This window comes from Anoplopoma fimbria, chromosome 6 (genome assembly GCF_027596085.1).
Source record: "Anoplopoma fimbria isolate UVic2021 breed Golden Eagle Sablefish chromosome 6, Afim_UVic_2022, whole genome shotgun sequence".
Classification (NCBI taxonomy): Eukaryota; Metazoa; Chordata; class Actinopteri; order Perciformes; family Anoplopomatidae; genus Anoplopoma; species Anoplopoma fimbria.
The window spans coordinates 22,040,301-22,054,599 of record NC_072454.1 but is presented as its reverse complement, the minus strand read 5'-3'; the positions used below and the strand labels follow the sequence as shown (position 1 = coordinate 22,054,599).

The 14,299-nt window shown below is 41.2% G+C and overlaps 1 protein-coding gene across 1 annotated transcript in view; it reads right to left on the bottom strand.

Annotated features, from left to right (window-relative positions):
- The window catches only part of b3gat2 (beta-1,3-glucuronyltransferase 2 (glucuronosyltransferase S)), a 47,521-nt gene that overhangs the window by 16,912 nt on the left and 16,310 nt on the right, over positions 1 to 14,299 (bottom strand). The window contains exon 2 of the mRNA XM_054600496.1: positions 5,185 to 5,329. Coding sequence (XP_054456471.1) covers positions 5,185 to 5,329 — 145 coding nt within the window. The remainder of the gene's footprint in view (positions 1 to 5,184; positions 5,330 to 14,299) is intronic.

Sequence of the window (14,299 nt, the reverse complement as noted above, 5' to 3'; positions counted from 1 at the left end):
GAGTCAAGATGGCAACGGCTGTAATCCAAGATGGTGATGACCAGAAATGCCAAACTCGAGGCTTCGTAATGGCAGTCCGCAAACCAATGGGTGACGTCATGATGACTACATCCACTTCTTACAGACAGTCTGTGGTTTTTCTTCCCCTGTTCAGTTGTGCAGTTTCAGTTCCACTCCTACTGCAGTACTTCAGTGCAGGAGGATCTTTACCTGCTCCTGCACACCTCTATCCTCCTCTCATCTCACCATCTCAGGAGCAGGGAATAAACACTGCAGGTTCCTCGGGGTTAAACACTTTCATGTCCCAATCTAAGGGAGCACTCCCAAGGCAAAAGCACTACTTTCAACCTAGGCACAGCCGTGTTGTGTTAGTGTGTCCGTGCGGTGCACACACATATTCGCTTGCATTCATTTGCAAAGATGCAGCTCTAATTCGCTTCCGGAAAAAATTGCACTTCTCGGTCCCAGAACACGTGCGCTTGTCCACTTGTATCAATTCAAGAGCTGGCAGGTGTGCCATTGCGTGTCTTGCAAATAGATGTGTGATGTAGTAATTGTGTGTGGGTGCACTTGACTATAATAACATACACACACACACACACACACACACACACACACACACACACACACACACACACACACACACACACACACACACACACACACACACACACACACACTGTAGTACTGTGGACCATCATTGTCCTGGCTCCATTGTGTCTGGCTAAATGAGACAGAGCAGGAGATGGGGGCTTTAGTGGTCTGCTGACAATACAGTGCTGTATAACACAATACTATTAGGACACGCACTGGCACTCACTCAGCGCCCTGCAGACACCCCATTGTAAATCCCATGAATAATAATTTAAGGGTGAATAAAGTTAGGGCTGTTCGCACGGAGCGGCCATTGTTGATCTTGCCGAGTTTAAAACAAAAGAAAAGAAAAATGCTCGGGCAGCGCAGCCGCGCCGGTAAATCTTAGCGCTGCAAATTGACAGTCTAATTATATAGTGTAGTGTTAAAGTAAGGCTGATAATTACAGTGTGTGTGCGATTAGGTGGAATGGGATGGTTGGGAGGAGGACAGAGGAGATGAGATCTCGGGCCTCGTGGCGGAGCAGGAAAGGTGGAGGAGAGGGGGAAAAAAAGGTGAGATGGTTCGCTCTTGTTATCGTGGTTTAATTAAAAATAATCCCAAGAGGCAGACCTGTGCATGTGTGTGTGTGTGCGCACCCCTGTTCCAACCCTCTGGCTGTGTCCGCATGTGTTTGGACTGATGAGTGTACTATCGTCATCTGTGTTATCTAATGACATGAAGCCATTTCCAGCAGAGAGTCTGAAAACAGTATACGTGTGAGTGAGGTGAGAGAGTGGTGACCGACGGGGCGTTTATTATTTGGTCTGTGTGATGAATTCATTCTCTCTTAGGTCAAGGGGGACGCTGCTGTGATTGGATCTTTACGCTGGAGATTTGGAGATGTAAATATATTTCTGGATGTATTTGCTCTTCATTGAACAATAATTTAATAGGTTTCTTCCTTTTTTCTCCCTGTTAAAGGGTTTTTTTAGGGTTTTTCTGTGCCGATGTGAGGGAAGGACAGAGGATGTCGCATGTGCACAGATTGTAAAGCCCTCTGAGGCAAATTTGTAATTTGTGATTCTGGGCTATACAAAATAAACTGAATTGAATTGAATTAATAACCACAAAACACATTTTGGACTGTGTGATCCTGTATAAAAACTGTAACCACCCTCAACCAGATGCATTCATATCAGTGAAGTTGGATTTGAGATTCACTCTAATCTTAAAGCTTGTTAGCCTAGCTTAGCATAAATAAGCAGGAAGTTAGGAAAATACACTTACCAACACAGCTAAAGATCCTTTATAAACGCATTGCATCTCGTTGGTTTAATCTGCACTCAAAGGTGAAGTTGTGGCCTTACAGGGAGTTGTGCAGTGTCATTATATTGTGACATCATCATCACCGTCATTGCATTGGTCGGCCCAGCAGCTTTGTGCCCGGCGACCTCGCTGTGACTCAAGGAAGTCGCTGTGCTTGGCGGTTGTTTGCCAAGAAATAGGTGAAACTACAAGCTGTCGATGTTGACCCTTCCTGCTATGCGCTAAGCTAATCGCCCACTGGCTCCAGCTTTACTGTTCACGCACAGACAATGAGTGGTGTTGATCAGCTCATGTAACTCTCTTTTCCCATACGCTGAACTAGTCAATTATGGTTTAGCCAAGTTTAGTCAACTAAACCTACTTTTATGTCAAGGAAGGTTATTTTATGATATTTTAGTAAGCTGTACTTTTATTTTTCTTTCTGTGTGGTCAAGTGGAAGCTTGTCATCTGTATGTCACAGTTCTGCTTCCATACTCCCCTGTCATTAGATAGATTAGAAATCCTCGTGTCTGTCCTACTGCACTTGGGTCCTAAAGTACACTCGTGACACTATAGGCGCCTGAGCCATGTGGAGCAGATGCATCCATATTATTCATTGGGGGGAGCTTAGTTCTAGTTTTGCTAGCCCACTTTTGCTCGTTTTAAAAATCCAAATTGCTTTTGGCTGTCAATCAGAGTCATCCAGCTGACTGTTTGCAAAGGTAAGAAACATGCTATTTAGCTTAGCTGCTATCATGGACTGGAAATTGAACATAGGAAAAGATTGGCTAGGGGGTGTCGAATTAACCTGCTTGGCCCATTGACTCCCACTAAAACATTAAACGAGTTAAAAATAGAATTGTACTTCTGCCAAAATGCAAAACCGATTTGTGAGTCAGCAATAGCTCACTTTGCCAGCCTGCCCACCTAATGTTAGCTCGCTGATTGGGCTGGAGTCATGGATGTATAAAGAGAACTGGAAACAGTGTTGGACGCGAAGTCCCATTCATTCAGGTTGATCAGGGAGTGTAAAGCTAAAAAGTAATAATTCTGAAAATAAAGACACCCAGATGTTTCGTTTCATTTGACCCCGCTAAATTATCCACTGAGTTATAGACATATATTTGCCAAATTTTTCATGCCCCCCCCCCCCCATGGCTCCACCCAGTTTGTTGGGTAATGGATGTTCGTGAAGGAGCAGAATCAAAGATTTATATTTTGCATTAGCCCTGTTGATTTTACTATTTAGGATGTTGATGGTACCCAAGGAAGGAACCCAAATTTATTTTGAATTACAATTTTTTTTTTCTTGGAGAAGATCCCCGGACCCTCCGTCAATTATGTATCTTTCCAAGTTTGCTGCCCCATTTTAATACATAAGCAGGTGCCCATGAGCATTATAATGCACTTTTCTGAGTAAATTTGAGAGAAAATCAAATAGTTCAATCAAACTGTTTAATCACTTGGACTTTGGGGAAATTTGAATGAAGAAATTATCATAAAAAATATAGTAATTGTGACATTTTTCTGCTGGAAAAAAAGTCAGAAAGCAATGGTAGCAACAAATAAAAAAAAAGAAGAAAAGTCTTTAAAATGAGTTTTAGAATGTGTCTACACCTTTCAGAGAGCAGGACAGACTTGTCTGACTTTACATTGAGGCCTTGGGAGTCCTTCTAAGACAACACGCTGCATTCAAAACAAACGTCACACATAACGGCGAGCTCCCCGATGCCTCTGCCTGCTGCGTTCCTACGATTCAGATTCCATCTAATCTGTAGCCTTTCAAAACCGCTTAATTCAACGTGACTCTGCAATCCTGCGCTGTGACTTATCTCTGGAATAAACAATCAGGCTGAGTAGCACAGGAGCTCCTGTGTGGAGGAGCTACAGTCAGAATATTAAATTGCAAAGATCACATCTCATTTTATGGTAAATTAAGCCCTGAAATAAACAGAGGCTCAATAGAAAAAGCCGTCTGATCTCTTTAGGTAAACTCACAGAAGGAAATAGAGCACAACGTATTGTTTTCTGTTGTTCTCCGCTCCGATGAACGCCAGTTGACCTTAAACTGGTTTGTAATCAGTGAGCTGATCAATAATATCCTTTGACGTTTCCACAAAGCATTGGGAACTAAAATTGAGTAAACTACTTTTTCACCGCTATTTCCTAAACCATTTAAATGCTACAGTGAACGAACAGAACCATAGGAAGAGTGTTTTACTGTTCCATTCACCTCCAGATGTGACATGATTCCCCTGTTCTACTCGGTCAAAAAAAAGTATTTTAAACAATCTTGCTGTGGTAGATAAAATTCAGAAAAGAATAACAAAGAGCCGTAATAACGTGACCCAGGTCATACACGGCTTTTTTACCTAAGAACCATTTATCTATTTAATCACACGGTGAAAAAAGTAAATACCCTATTATGCATTATTCCAATTATTTGATAACGTTAAATCCTATCGCCAGACTTTGTATTCCATGAAGTCAGAGTCTCAACATCTTTCATTAGATTCTCCCGGAGTAACAGGCGTTCATTTTTCTCACACTTGACAAAGCTCCTGATGAGTAAACAGGATTTCATGTGTAAAAATACTACAAGAAAACAAGTCAAACCTTACTAGGGACCCAGAACAGGCTGTTGTCATTTACTGTTTGTAATCAGGAGCCAGGACGTGAAACGGCTGCCTCTAAAGAAGTCAGGTGACGTAGTATAAAGAGAGACAGCGTCCAAAAAGGAAGGAACTCAGCTTGGGTGGACGGGTCAAGCAAACACAGGACTTTCACCCAGGAGAGCACTGTATGTAACATTCATAGGGTAACACACGAAAAATGAAAACGAACTTTTCACAAGTTTTCATATGAACTGTCATATGAGGATACGTTGTCCAGAGATGCTGCTGTGGTCAAAATGTTTGAAATATGACAACATTCCTTTGCTATAACTATACCAATAGTGGGGCTAAAAATGTGTATTTTCATGAGAATCAAAAGATTTTGTTCCAATCAGCCGTGTGATGGCAATCTACCTCGATCATGAAAAGAACGAGTTGATGAACTGATATTTTTTGTCTTGAAGGCGACACTAGTATAAAGGTCAGAGGGTAACCAAAACCATTAGGAACTAGAGACTATCTTGCGATGGGATTAAACCAGCCACGACATCAAATCTTGCCCTGGGCTTTGGGTGGATGGGGCCCATTCCCCCTTAGGGACGTAATGAAACAATGTAGGAAAAAGATACCGGCGCAATATAACACAATGTGTGATTTATTTTTGACTCATCGGGGGTTGTTCGTTACCTGCCATGTCGGTGGCGAAGGGTCGGTCCGGTCTCCAGCCGGTGTACCAGCCCACCACTTTACCCCCGGACACCAGGGGGCGCTCATACGCTCTGCCGCCTACAAATCCCACGGGCCAAACAGAAACACCTCGAGTGCTACGCATCTGGAGAAAAAAAAAAAGAAGAAGGAAAGGTTTTTAGTTCAATAAGTACACAAATGCGTTCACTCAAGCTGAATAAATACACATCATTTTTATACACGTCAAGCGTAAAGATGCCTGTTAGACACAAACGCTGTCCTCTGAAACCCGACCAATGCCATCTAAAATGATTTAAGAGCAGATGTGCTCCAACACTCAGTGAGGCTGGTTAAAAGTACGTGCCGCTGTAGCAACAACAGCCGTGACATCGTCTAAGGTCTGGCTTTTTGCTGATCCACAGTCAGGTCACAATGTCAGTTTTGAAAAAGGGAACCAGACATGATGTCTGGGCTCACGGGGCCATGTCCACTCTGTGCCATACAGTGGAAAAAGCCCAGGAAGTCTGGGTGACGTTGATTTTGCATTGAATCCCTCGTGTCAGTTTTGCATGAGCAATTAGAGATCTTTAATTTCTTAAGAAATGCGGGCGTGAGCTGCAGTGCAGGAAGTCTGTGGCTCACTGAATAGGAGACGAAATTAAACTGTGCCGCGGCGGAGCTGCCTTACATTTTCACAGCGAATAAATTTGCACACAGCCAAAAGCGGCACAACGAGAAATGAGACAGAGAGAGCGAGATGAAACACAGAGATGGGACATCTGTATCTTTTCTCATGTGTGTGTCTGATTTCATTTCCCAGCCCCGGCCACCCTGAAGCCCATTCACTCAGACGCCGCTCCTCATCACTCATCCTCACAGCCTGAAGCCATTCACTCATGACAAAACAACAGAACAAAACCAAATCAGGGAAGCAGTGCTGCTTTGCTTCGCCCAGACATCACACTGACTTTTAGCTTTTTAAAAAAACATTGGAAATCAAGAGAATGTCTATGGCGCAACATATGGAGAGGATTTACAGTTCTGTTGCAAACTTCCAAGCAGTCATGGAGTGCGTGAAGTGGTCCGTAGGAAAAGAAAAAAACAACCCAAAAGAGTTTAAACTAAAATGTGTTTATTGGTGAATAATTCAGGGGAACATCTTTGCCGGTTCTTCTAGCCTTATAAATGTGAGCAAAAACCAATGCCAGCCCATGTGTGTGGGGTTATTTGTCCAATCAGGTTAAGAAAGGGTTCATGTTGATGTACTACTGAAGGGGAGAACTGTCAATCTGACATTGACGGCCTAATTAAAAGATGACTGCCGAGAGCAAAGTTAATATTGAGCCTTGCCAGAGCTCAATGACAAAAGCAAAAACTGTTGACAGAGCTGCAAGGCAATAAAATGTTGGAAGACAGTTTATATGAACATGCAGCTCAAAGTCACTACTGACTGTACTGGCCTCTTGTAGATATGTTAACCTATATGCAAATGTATAAGACACAGGGAGCTAATGTATAAAATACTAGATGACCGTGTCTCCTACAAAAGTACGTTCCCATTCAAATAAACTGCATTCTCCATTATGTTTCGAGAGAAACATATTTCATCCGAAATTACGTTTGCAGTTTTTTTTTTAACACCTGGTTAACGTTAATTGAAACATAACAAAAATGCAACATAACTACTTGGTTGGGTTTAGAAAAACATCACGGTTTGGCTTATAATAAGGATTTTTGTTATGTCAACTAAGTTACGGAAGTAAATTGAGATGTCGAGAAATCAACATTGACTTTTGGTCTCCAGCGTGAAAGTGACATGTCCAAAACAAACGTACGTTTCCCTTGAAGTGTAATTGATAATTAAGATTTGTTGTATGGGAATTACATTTTATAGAAGACCATGTTGTAGATAACATAAGAAAAATAGTTAATTTGAGACACAAGGTTTTGCATCAAATTCACAACATGAAAGCCAAAGGGCTCAACAACCAATCCAAGAGCAGTACCGAATCCTCGACACACCTGAGACAATGATTGCATCGACATGCAGATGTGTTTCCCTTGTTGTTTTACATTGTGCATTTGATGTCTGATGAAGGTCCATGACTGAAACCGTGTGCCTCTAACAAAGCTCAGTGCTGACAGTGTGCAGGATTTCATTTTCCTACGCACCTGTCCACCAGATGTGCATGAGACAACACTTAGTTTAAATGGGTAAATGTTGAAATTATCCAACCCGAAACCATTTTCTTCTTTAGAAGATAATATGCTTGTGGCTCAAGGCGTGAGCGTTTAAAAGTGGCTTCACTTAAATACCTGTGACAAATAAATTTACGTTTGGGTTAAAATAACTATAGAAGTGGCGTTACTTAAATACAGACATTACTTGAAAGATAAATTAGCATTAGGGGTTAAAACAACTACCAACGTGGTGTTACTAAAGTAGGAAAGTTACATGACAAGTAAATCAAATTCTGTGTTAAAATAACTACAGTGGTGGCATTACTAAAGTACAGAAATAACGTGAAAAATAAATCAACATCAGGGGTTATACCAACTACCGAAGTGGCGTTAGTAAAGTACGGAAGTTACTTGACAAATGAATCGACGTTTTGTTTAAAATGACTATGGAAGTGGCGTTACTAAAGTACTGAAATGTGGTTAGCTTATCATAAAGACTGGAAGCAGGTACTAGGAGTAAACCAGCCAATGTAAAAGCTTTAAAGCGCTGATAACAGGCTGAGTCCCTGTTGTTAAAGCAATTAGATAAAGAACAGGACATGTAAATATTATATCAAACTGTCATTTCTCTTCCCTCCACCTCTTCTGCCCCGTACCCTAGCGCCCTCTCTTCTGCCTGGGCCCCTGAGCGGGGCCAGCAGCTGTGAAGCCTTTTCCCTGTTAATACTACGGCCCCATGAGTTTGCCCGTGTGACGCTAAAACACTTCCCCCCTCGTTTCTCTTTTGCTGCTGACTGCCTTTCTCTCTCAGGTCATTTTTCAAAGACTCTGGCTCCTCTGCTTTGTAAAAAAAAAAAAGGAGATGAAAAGGAGAGAAAAGGGAAGAAAGAGAGGCTGACTCTGTGTGTTGGTCTTTCCCAGATCATTCCTGGAGTACGATCGTTATTTTGGCTTAGCGGTTAAGTCCTAGTTTGACTGCTAATGATCCCTCAAAGCTCAGCACAGTTTGATAGAATGGCAACGGGGTCCATGGGTACTCAAACATATTCAGAAACGCTGGCTGGACTTACAGGGGGCCCAATTTTATAACACTTTGAAGGACAACATTTTTTTTTAAATTTTCTTTCTGCTTAGCCTGCCTTAGGAAACATGATCTGCACTATAAAATGGTGGAAAAACACATCCTATTTCCTGCATAAATACACAAACCAATATCTCTCTGTGTTGCCTTTTCTTACCAGTGTTGACAGAGGTTTAACACAAGTCAAATTCAAGTCATCATCAAGCACTTTCAATTAGCATTATCAGAGTTTTTACAAGCAACTACCAGTTTTCTGAAGTCTGATCCGGGTCATAATGTATATTCATTCTCTGCAGTTAGAAAGATACATGAACGCTTGTATATATCCTCTATGTCTCCTAGATGAAGTGATTGCCTCATAAACAACTTATAACTTACATCAAGCCAACACCAGCACAATGTCCCTTTGTAATGAATCTTTTCGGTAGATCAAATCAGCAAAACAGTTATAATGTAGTCACCTTTACCTTTAACAGTGTTATGCTTTCACTGTATGACAGAGTCACAAAATTGTGTGCTATATGTGTCTATACATTAAATAACATTAAATGACAACTGTCAGCTTGGTTATGCCAGTTGCTCAGTAATTACATATTGCAGATATGTTAAATATAAATGTTCTGTCAGACATGTTGAGGACAAACATCCACTGTGAATCAACCAAGCTCAATATAAAGATGTGTCGAACCAATCAGAGCCGACGATACAACTATTTAGAGCTGCATTGATTGGACTTCACAGGAAGCTAATAATCTGTATTCTGGCCACATCATAAAGGTACCGCCTCAGCTTGCTCTCCTTTTATCTCTAGTTTTGGTCACTAAAAACTACTGAGGGAATATATCTGGCTCTTTAGCTGTTAAATGTTTAAAAGATAGTTGCTACTTTTGGTGTACCTGTCATTTGGTGCTGAGCAGGTAGTTTACAGTAAGAATTATTAAAGCTTTCTGAAAACAGCTGCTGGAAACAAGGGTGGTGAGAGGTGTGGGACTGAATCAAACCAGACTAGTTAGTATGCCATTACCAGCAGACTTTTCACCCTGAAGCAAGGCTATGTGCATGACTGGTTGCCAGTCTGACCCAGTTAGCCGCTCGCACGTCTCCCAAATCGTGGCAGCAAATTTCCGAGCAGGGACTATCTGGATAAACTGCCCACATACTGGGAATCAAAACAGATACTTTTCTCGCCTAAAAACCATGTGGTAACCTCCGGATCTGAAAAGGGAAATCAATGTGGAAGTGTCTAAGAAAGTCTATGAGAAAATGACTCTACTTCTCACTTGATTTATTACCTCAGTCAACATTGTAATAATGTGTCTTCTTCAATACAGTATGATTTTCATTTAGTAAATTATGGTATATTAGTCCAAATATTGGACTACACTGGTTGCAAAAATCCATATAAATATATAATCCATATATATATATATTTGGGCATTTCTCACATACACAAAATCCACATACTATCCAGTTGGAACGCACTACATGCTCAATTTGACGTCAAACTTGTCGAACATGAATAATATGTTAGTATTCACACTAACCAACACAGCCATAGGGCTAAAAGGTGCTCAGCAGCGTAGCCATAATTCTCTGTGGGCTTGTCACTAGAAGCATCTCCTTTCACATATTTGTTTACAAAGAATAAGATCAATGCAACTCTAATCAAGTTGTTTGCCTCAAATTGATTCAAAAACTGGTTTTGTCGGTTCAGAACAAATCCTTTTTTACATTCACTGCAGTTTTTCTAGTCTGAAAATCAGAGGCAGCGAGTTGTTAATTCGACCAAACAGATGCAGGAGGGGTTCATGCTGATGTCTGAGTAAAATGACATCTGTCTCGGACGAATGCCTGCGGAGCATCTCCAGACTGCATTAAAAACGTCGGGCTGGCAGTGCCGAGCTACATCGACAGCACATTTTACTGCCTACCCTCTTGTTGTCTTCATAGCTTTTATTTGTCCATTATAACTGGACTGTAGCCAGGCTGCCTAGTTAGAAGTGTGTAATGTGAGTCCGTCCATCTATGGTGGCAGTGTCATTAGATTCAAAATCACACCTTCCAGATCTGTTAGGACGATCTGAGGATAAAACTCACATTAAGATGACAGGTGAATCTTTGCCCCGGCATACAGAGTGTTTGACAGACGGCCATGATAAGGGGTTGTCCGAGTTCAGCGGCGGTTTAATCAAGCACAACCCTTTAACAACATGATATTAAACCATAAAGAAATAGTGATATTAAACCGGCTTTGTTGACAGGTTTGATCTGATATCAGAAATAAACTGTTTTTAGGTCCTGATGCAAGTCGCAAACGACTACAGACGTTGCCTGAATTTTCATTTTCCGTTCGTCTCATCGACGACACCTCAATGTCAGAATGTTTGCTGGGAGCCAAACAAAGCGGCGGGGTGACAGCGCTTCAACAGATGGTACGTCGTTCTGCTCGGTGGCGAACTGCTTCGGCACTGCTTGTTTTTTCTTTTTTTGGTGCCACCATCTGCAGGCTTCCTGCTGGCCCGGGAAAAATGTTGCGACGCAAACTTCTAGTTATGCCTTTATCTAGGTTGGCTGAGCATACATGCTGTTACGCAGCAATGCCCTGTTGGCAGGTACAATAAAAAATTAATCAAATAACGTGTCAAGTAACCGACACAGGGGCTGCTTCAAAGCAGTTACAGGCAGGTACGGGTCCATCATCGAGAATAGTGTGAAGTTTAAGTCTGATTTTTACATGGATTTGCAGATAACTCCACCAGCCCCATTATGAACCGTTAAAGCAGTCTATGAATCAGAGCTTTTCAGACGAAATGAATACCATTGGTTATTATATCTGCGTAAAGTAATGAGTATTGTAATCATCTCCAGTAATGAACCGAAGAGCTGAATGTAAAAGTGGAGGCAGCAGAGTAGAGTCACTTCTACAAGCATGACTGTTCTTTTATTTGCATTAGGCACCACTCTCAAGTTAATAGGAGTGTGTTGCATTGAATTAAAGGATAGTTTCATTTAGCCACGGGTTCTTTAATATACTCAGCCACACGGTAAAACACAGCATCATCCTGTGTTGAGCTCAGTAATCAACCGCTGCCAGCGTCGTGGCACTTTTTGGCCTTTTCCTCACAAAACACCAAAACTCTTCATAAATGTGCCCTTTGTTTCTCTGCTTTAATAGCTAGACGGAATATTCACTTAAATCGGAATCGGAAATCCAAACACCCTCCCATCATCCTCCCTTCATCTTCCCATCATCCGCCCATCATCCTCCCATAATTTGTAATAATTCAGTTTACTCTGGCGGCATTGTTAGAGGCCAAAATCAAGATTTTTGCACATTTTGGTGGTTTAAAAAAATGTTTACACTTAACATAATCCAGGCAGCACTACCTAAAAAATGTATCATGACTATATATTATGTTTATTAAGACATTTCGGGAACTTTTTTGACAGCATTGTAAAATTAGATGATTGTTAATTTGGGTCAAAATATTCGTCAATATCTTTTCATTTGCTTTGGTACGTAATGGACGGGTTATATTCTGCAATGACTGGTTTAGATAGACGTGACGACATCACTGAGTTTTAATTATCAGTAAATACATCCCCAGCAAAGGTTAAACAAAGAGCTGTTTGTGTAATCGCCCTCAACCTAAAGGCCAGCAGCAGCACCATGTCTGTTGAAAGCTGATCACAGGAGATTCTGAATTAATGATGAACAGATTTCATAGAGGGAGCTGAGGATTTATTGGATTTGCCCTCCAGAACGTAGCTCCTCTGGGTGAGGACTTGTGAGGAAGAGCGAGTGGTATCCTGACTTGGCAGCTCTGACTGCAGCTGTGCATTCATCCCTAAATGCTAACCGGTGAGTCGGTTCCTCTGCTTCTGGCTGTTGCCCAGGTTTTTTTCTTTACTGCCAATTCAGGATTAAACCGGGGGCTCAGTCTTTTATCCATCGATTTTACTATCATCTCACGTTTCTTTTTTTACTGCTAACAAAACCCAATACCACAACAGCTACTCCCACTTTGAGTTCCCATTGTTGGAAGATATGAAAAAAAAAAAAATGATTTGTTGGTCCTACTTAGGTTCACTGAATTTGAGCAGCAGCGTTTCAAACACAGAAATTTGAGAAAAGAAATCAAAATCGATGAAACCTTGAACGTAATCCTCTGCACAGAGAGGCTTCTATTTTGGGAGGAGCGTGTGTGTGAGTTTTAATGATTCTTTTTCACTGGAAGTTGAGTAAAAAATCTATATTTTTAAAGCATCGTACAAATAGTTGTAAGAGTAGGAAGGCAAGCAAACGCCCCGAATTTTTTGGTCTGGGATATGGCGATTTAAAATCAATACAGTGTGTTCCTCACAGAAAATAGCAACCCAATGATATAGTTGTATAAAGAAAGTGTTCAAAAGGAAGAACAAGAACAAAGAATGACATTTTCGCTGTAAATACAGTAGATTCTTTTGCCACAAATGTCCTTCCTGTTAAGTAGCAAGTACGTGAAAAACAGCCTGCTGCCATACCTAATCTCAGTCTTGTTTTGTGTCAAAATCAAGGTCCACAGTAGGGATGGGGGAAAAATCGATTCAGTTACGAATCGCAATTCTTGTGTGTAACGATTTTTAAATCGCCACGCTGCCTCCCAAATCGATATTTTGTCTGTAGCCTACTTTTAATTATTTTATTCAAGGCGGAAAAAAACGTTGCCGCTTATAATCCTACAGATGGCGCAATGCAATCTATTCGTTCATGATTTCCTTCTGGCTAGAAGCGCAGCTTCACACGTAGTAGCTAGGTAGGAATACAAAGGCTAACATGTTGGACAAGTGTGTCTGCCGAACGTGTGTTCTCTACTGCAGGGGACGTCGTTACTGCCCAGAGGAGCAACCTCACCCCAGAGCATGTTGACCAGCTCTGGTTTTTGCACAAGAATCTAAATAATAATAATAATAATAATAATTAAGCCTTTATTAGTCCCACAATGGGGAAATTCGGTTCTCTGCATTTGACCCATCCCGGAGGAGCAGTGGGCTGCAATGAAGCAGGGAGCAACTTGGGGTTAGGTTCTTGCTCAAGGACACCTCGGCATGTTGCCGGTTTTGAACCACCGACCTTGTGGTTGTGGGTCAAGACCTCATGTGCCAAACATAAACATACCCAAGCACTAGCTTTGCATAGCCTACATGCAAACAACAGTGAAGCATAGCCTACTTTTTGTTTATTTCAAAGTTTATATTTTAAGTAAACTTTTATTCATTCTATTTAATTTACCTTTTATTTATTTTATTTCAAGGTAGTTCTCCAATCAGAGGGTCGGTGGTTCGATACCCGGCTTCGGCAGTCGATGTGTCCTTGGGCAAGACACTTAACCCCAAGTTGCTCCCGAAGGCTTGCCATCGGTGTGGACTGGATGTTGCATGAATGTTAGTTAGAGTCTGATGGTGGCACCTTGCATGGTAGCCTGTCATCAGTGTGTGAATGGGTGAATGATATGTAATATACTACTGATTGTAAGTCGCTTTGGATAAAAGCGTCTGCTAAATGACTGTAATGTAATGTAATTTATTGTTTAAAAGTAGCCTAAGTGGCATACATTTCTTAATCTGTCACAGTTTGTGTGCAGTTGACAGGAGCTATACAATAATAGGGCACATTTTTATTTATTTTCTCTATTGGCTGCCCTGCAGTCATTAAGTTAATGTTAAGATTTAGGAATTAAAACTTGAAATAAAACTTGGAAAGCTCTAAGTGAATTTGACTGTGTTGTATTTGAAGGTATGATTCAACTGTTTTCCATGGTCCAGTGTTTTAAAAAAAAGAACCAAAAGAAATCGCAAGAAATCGCAAGAAAT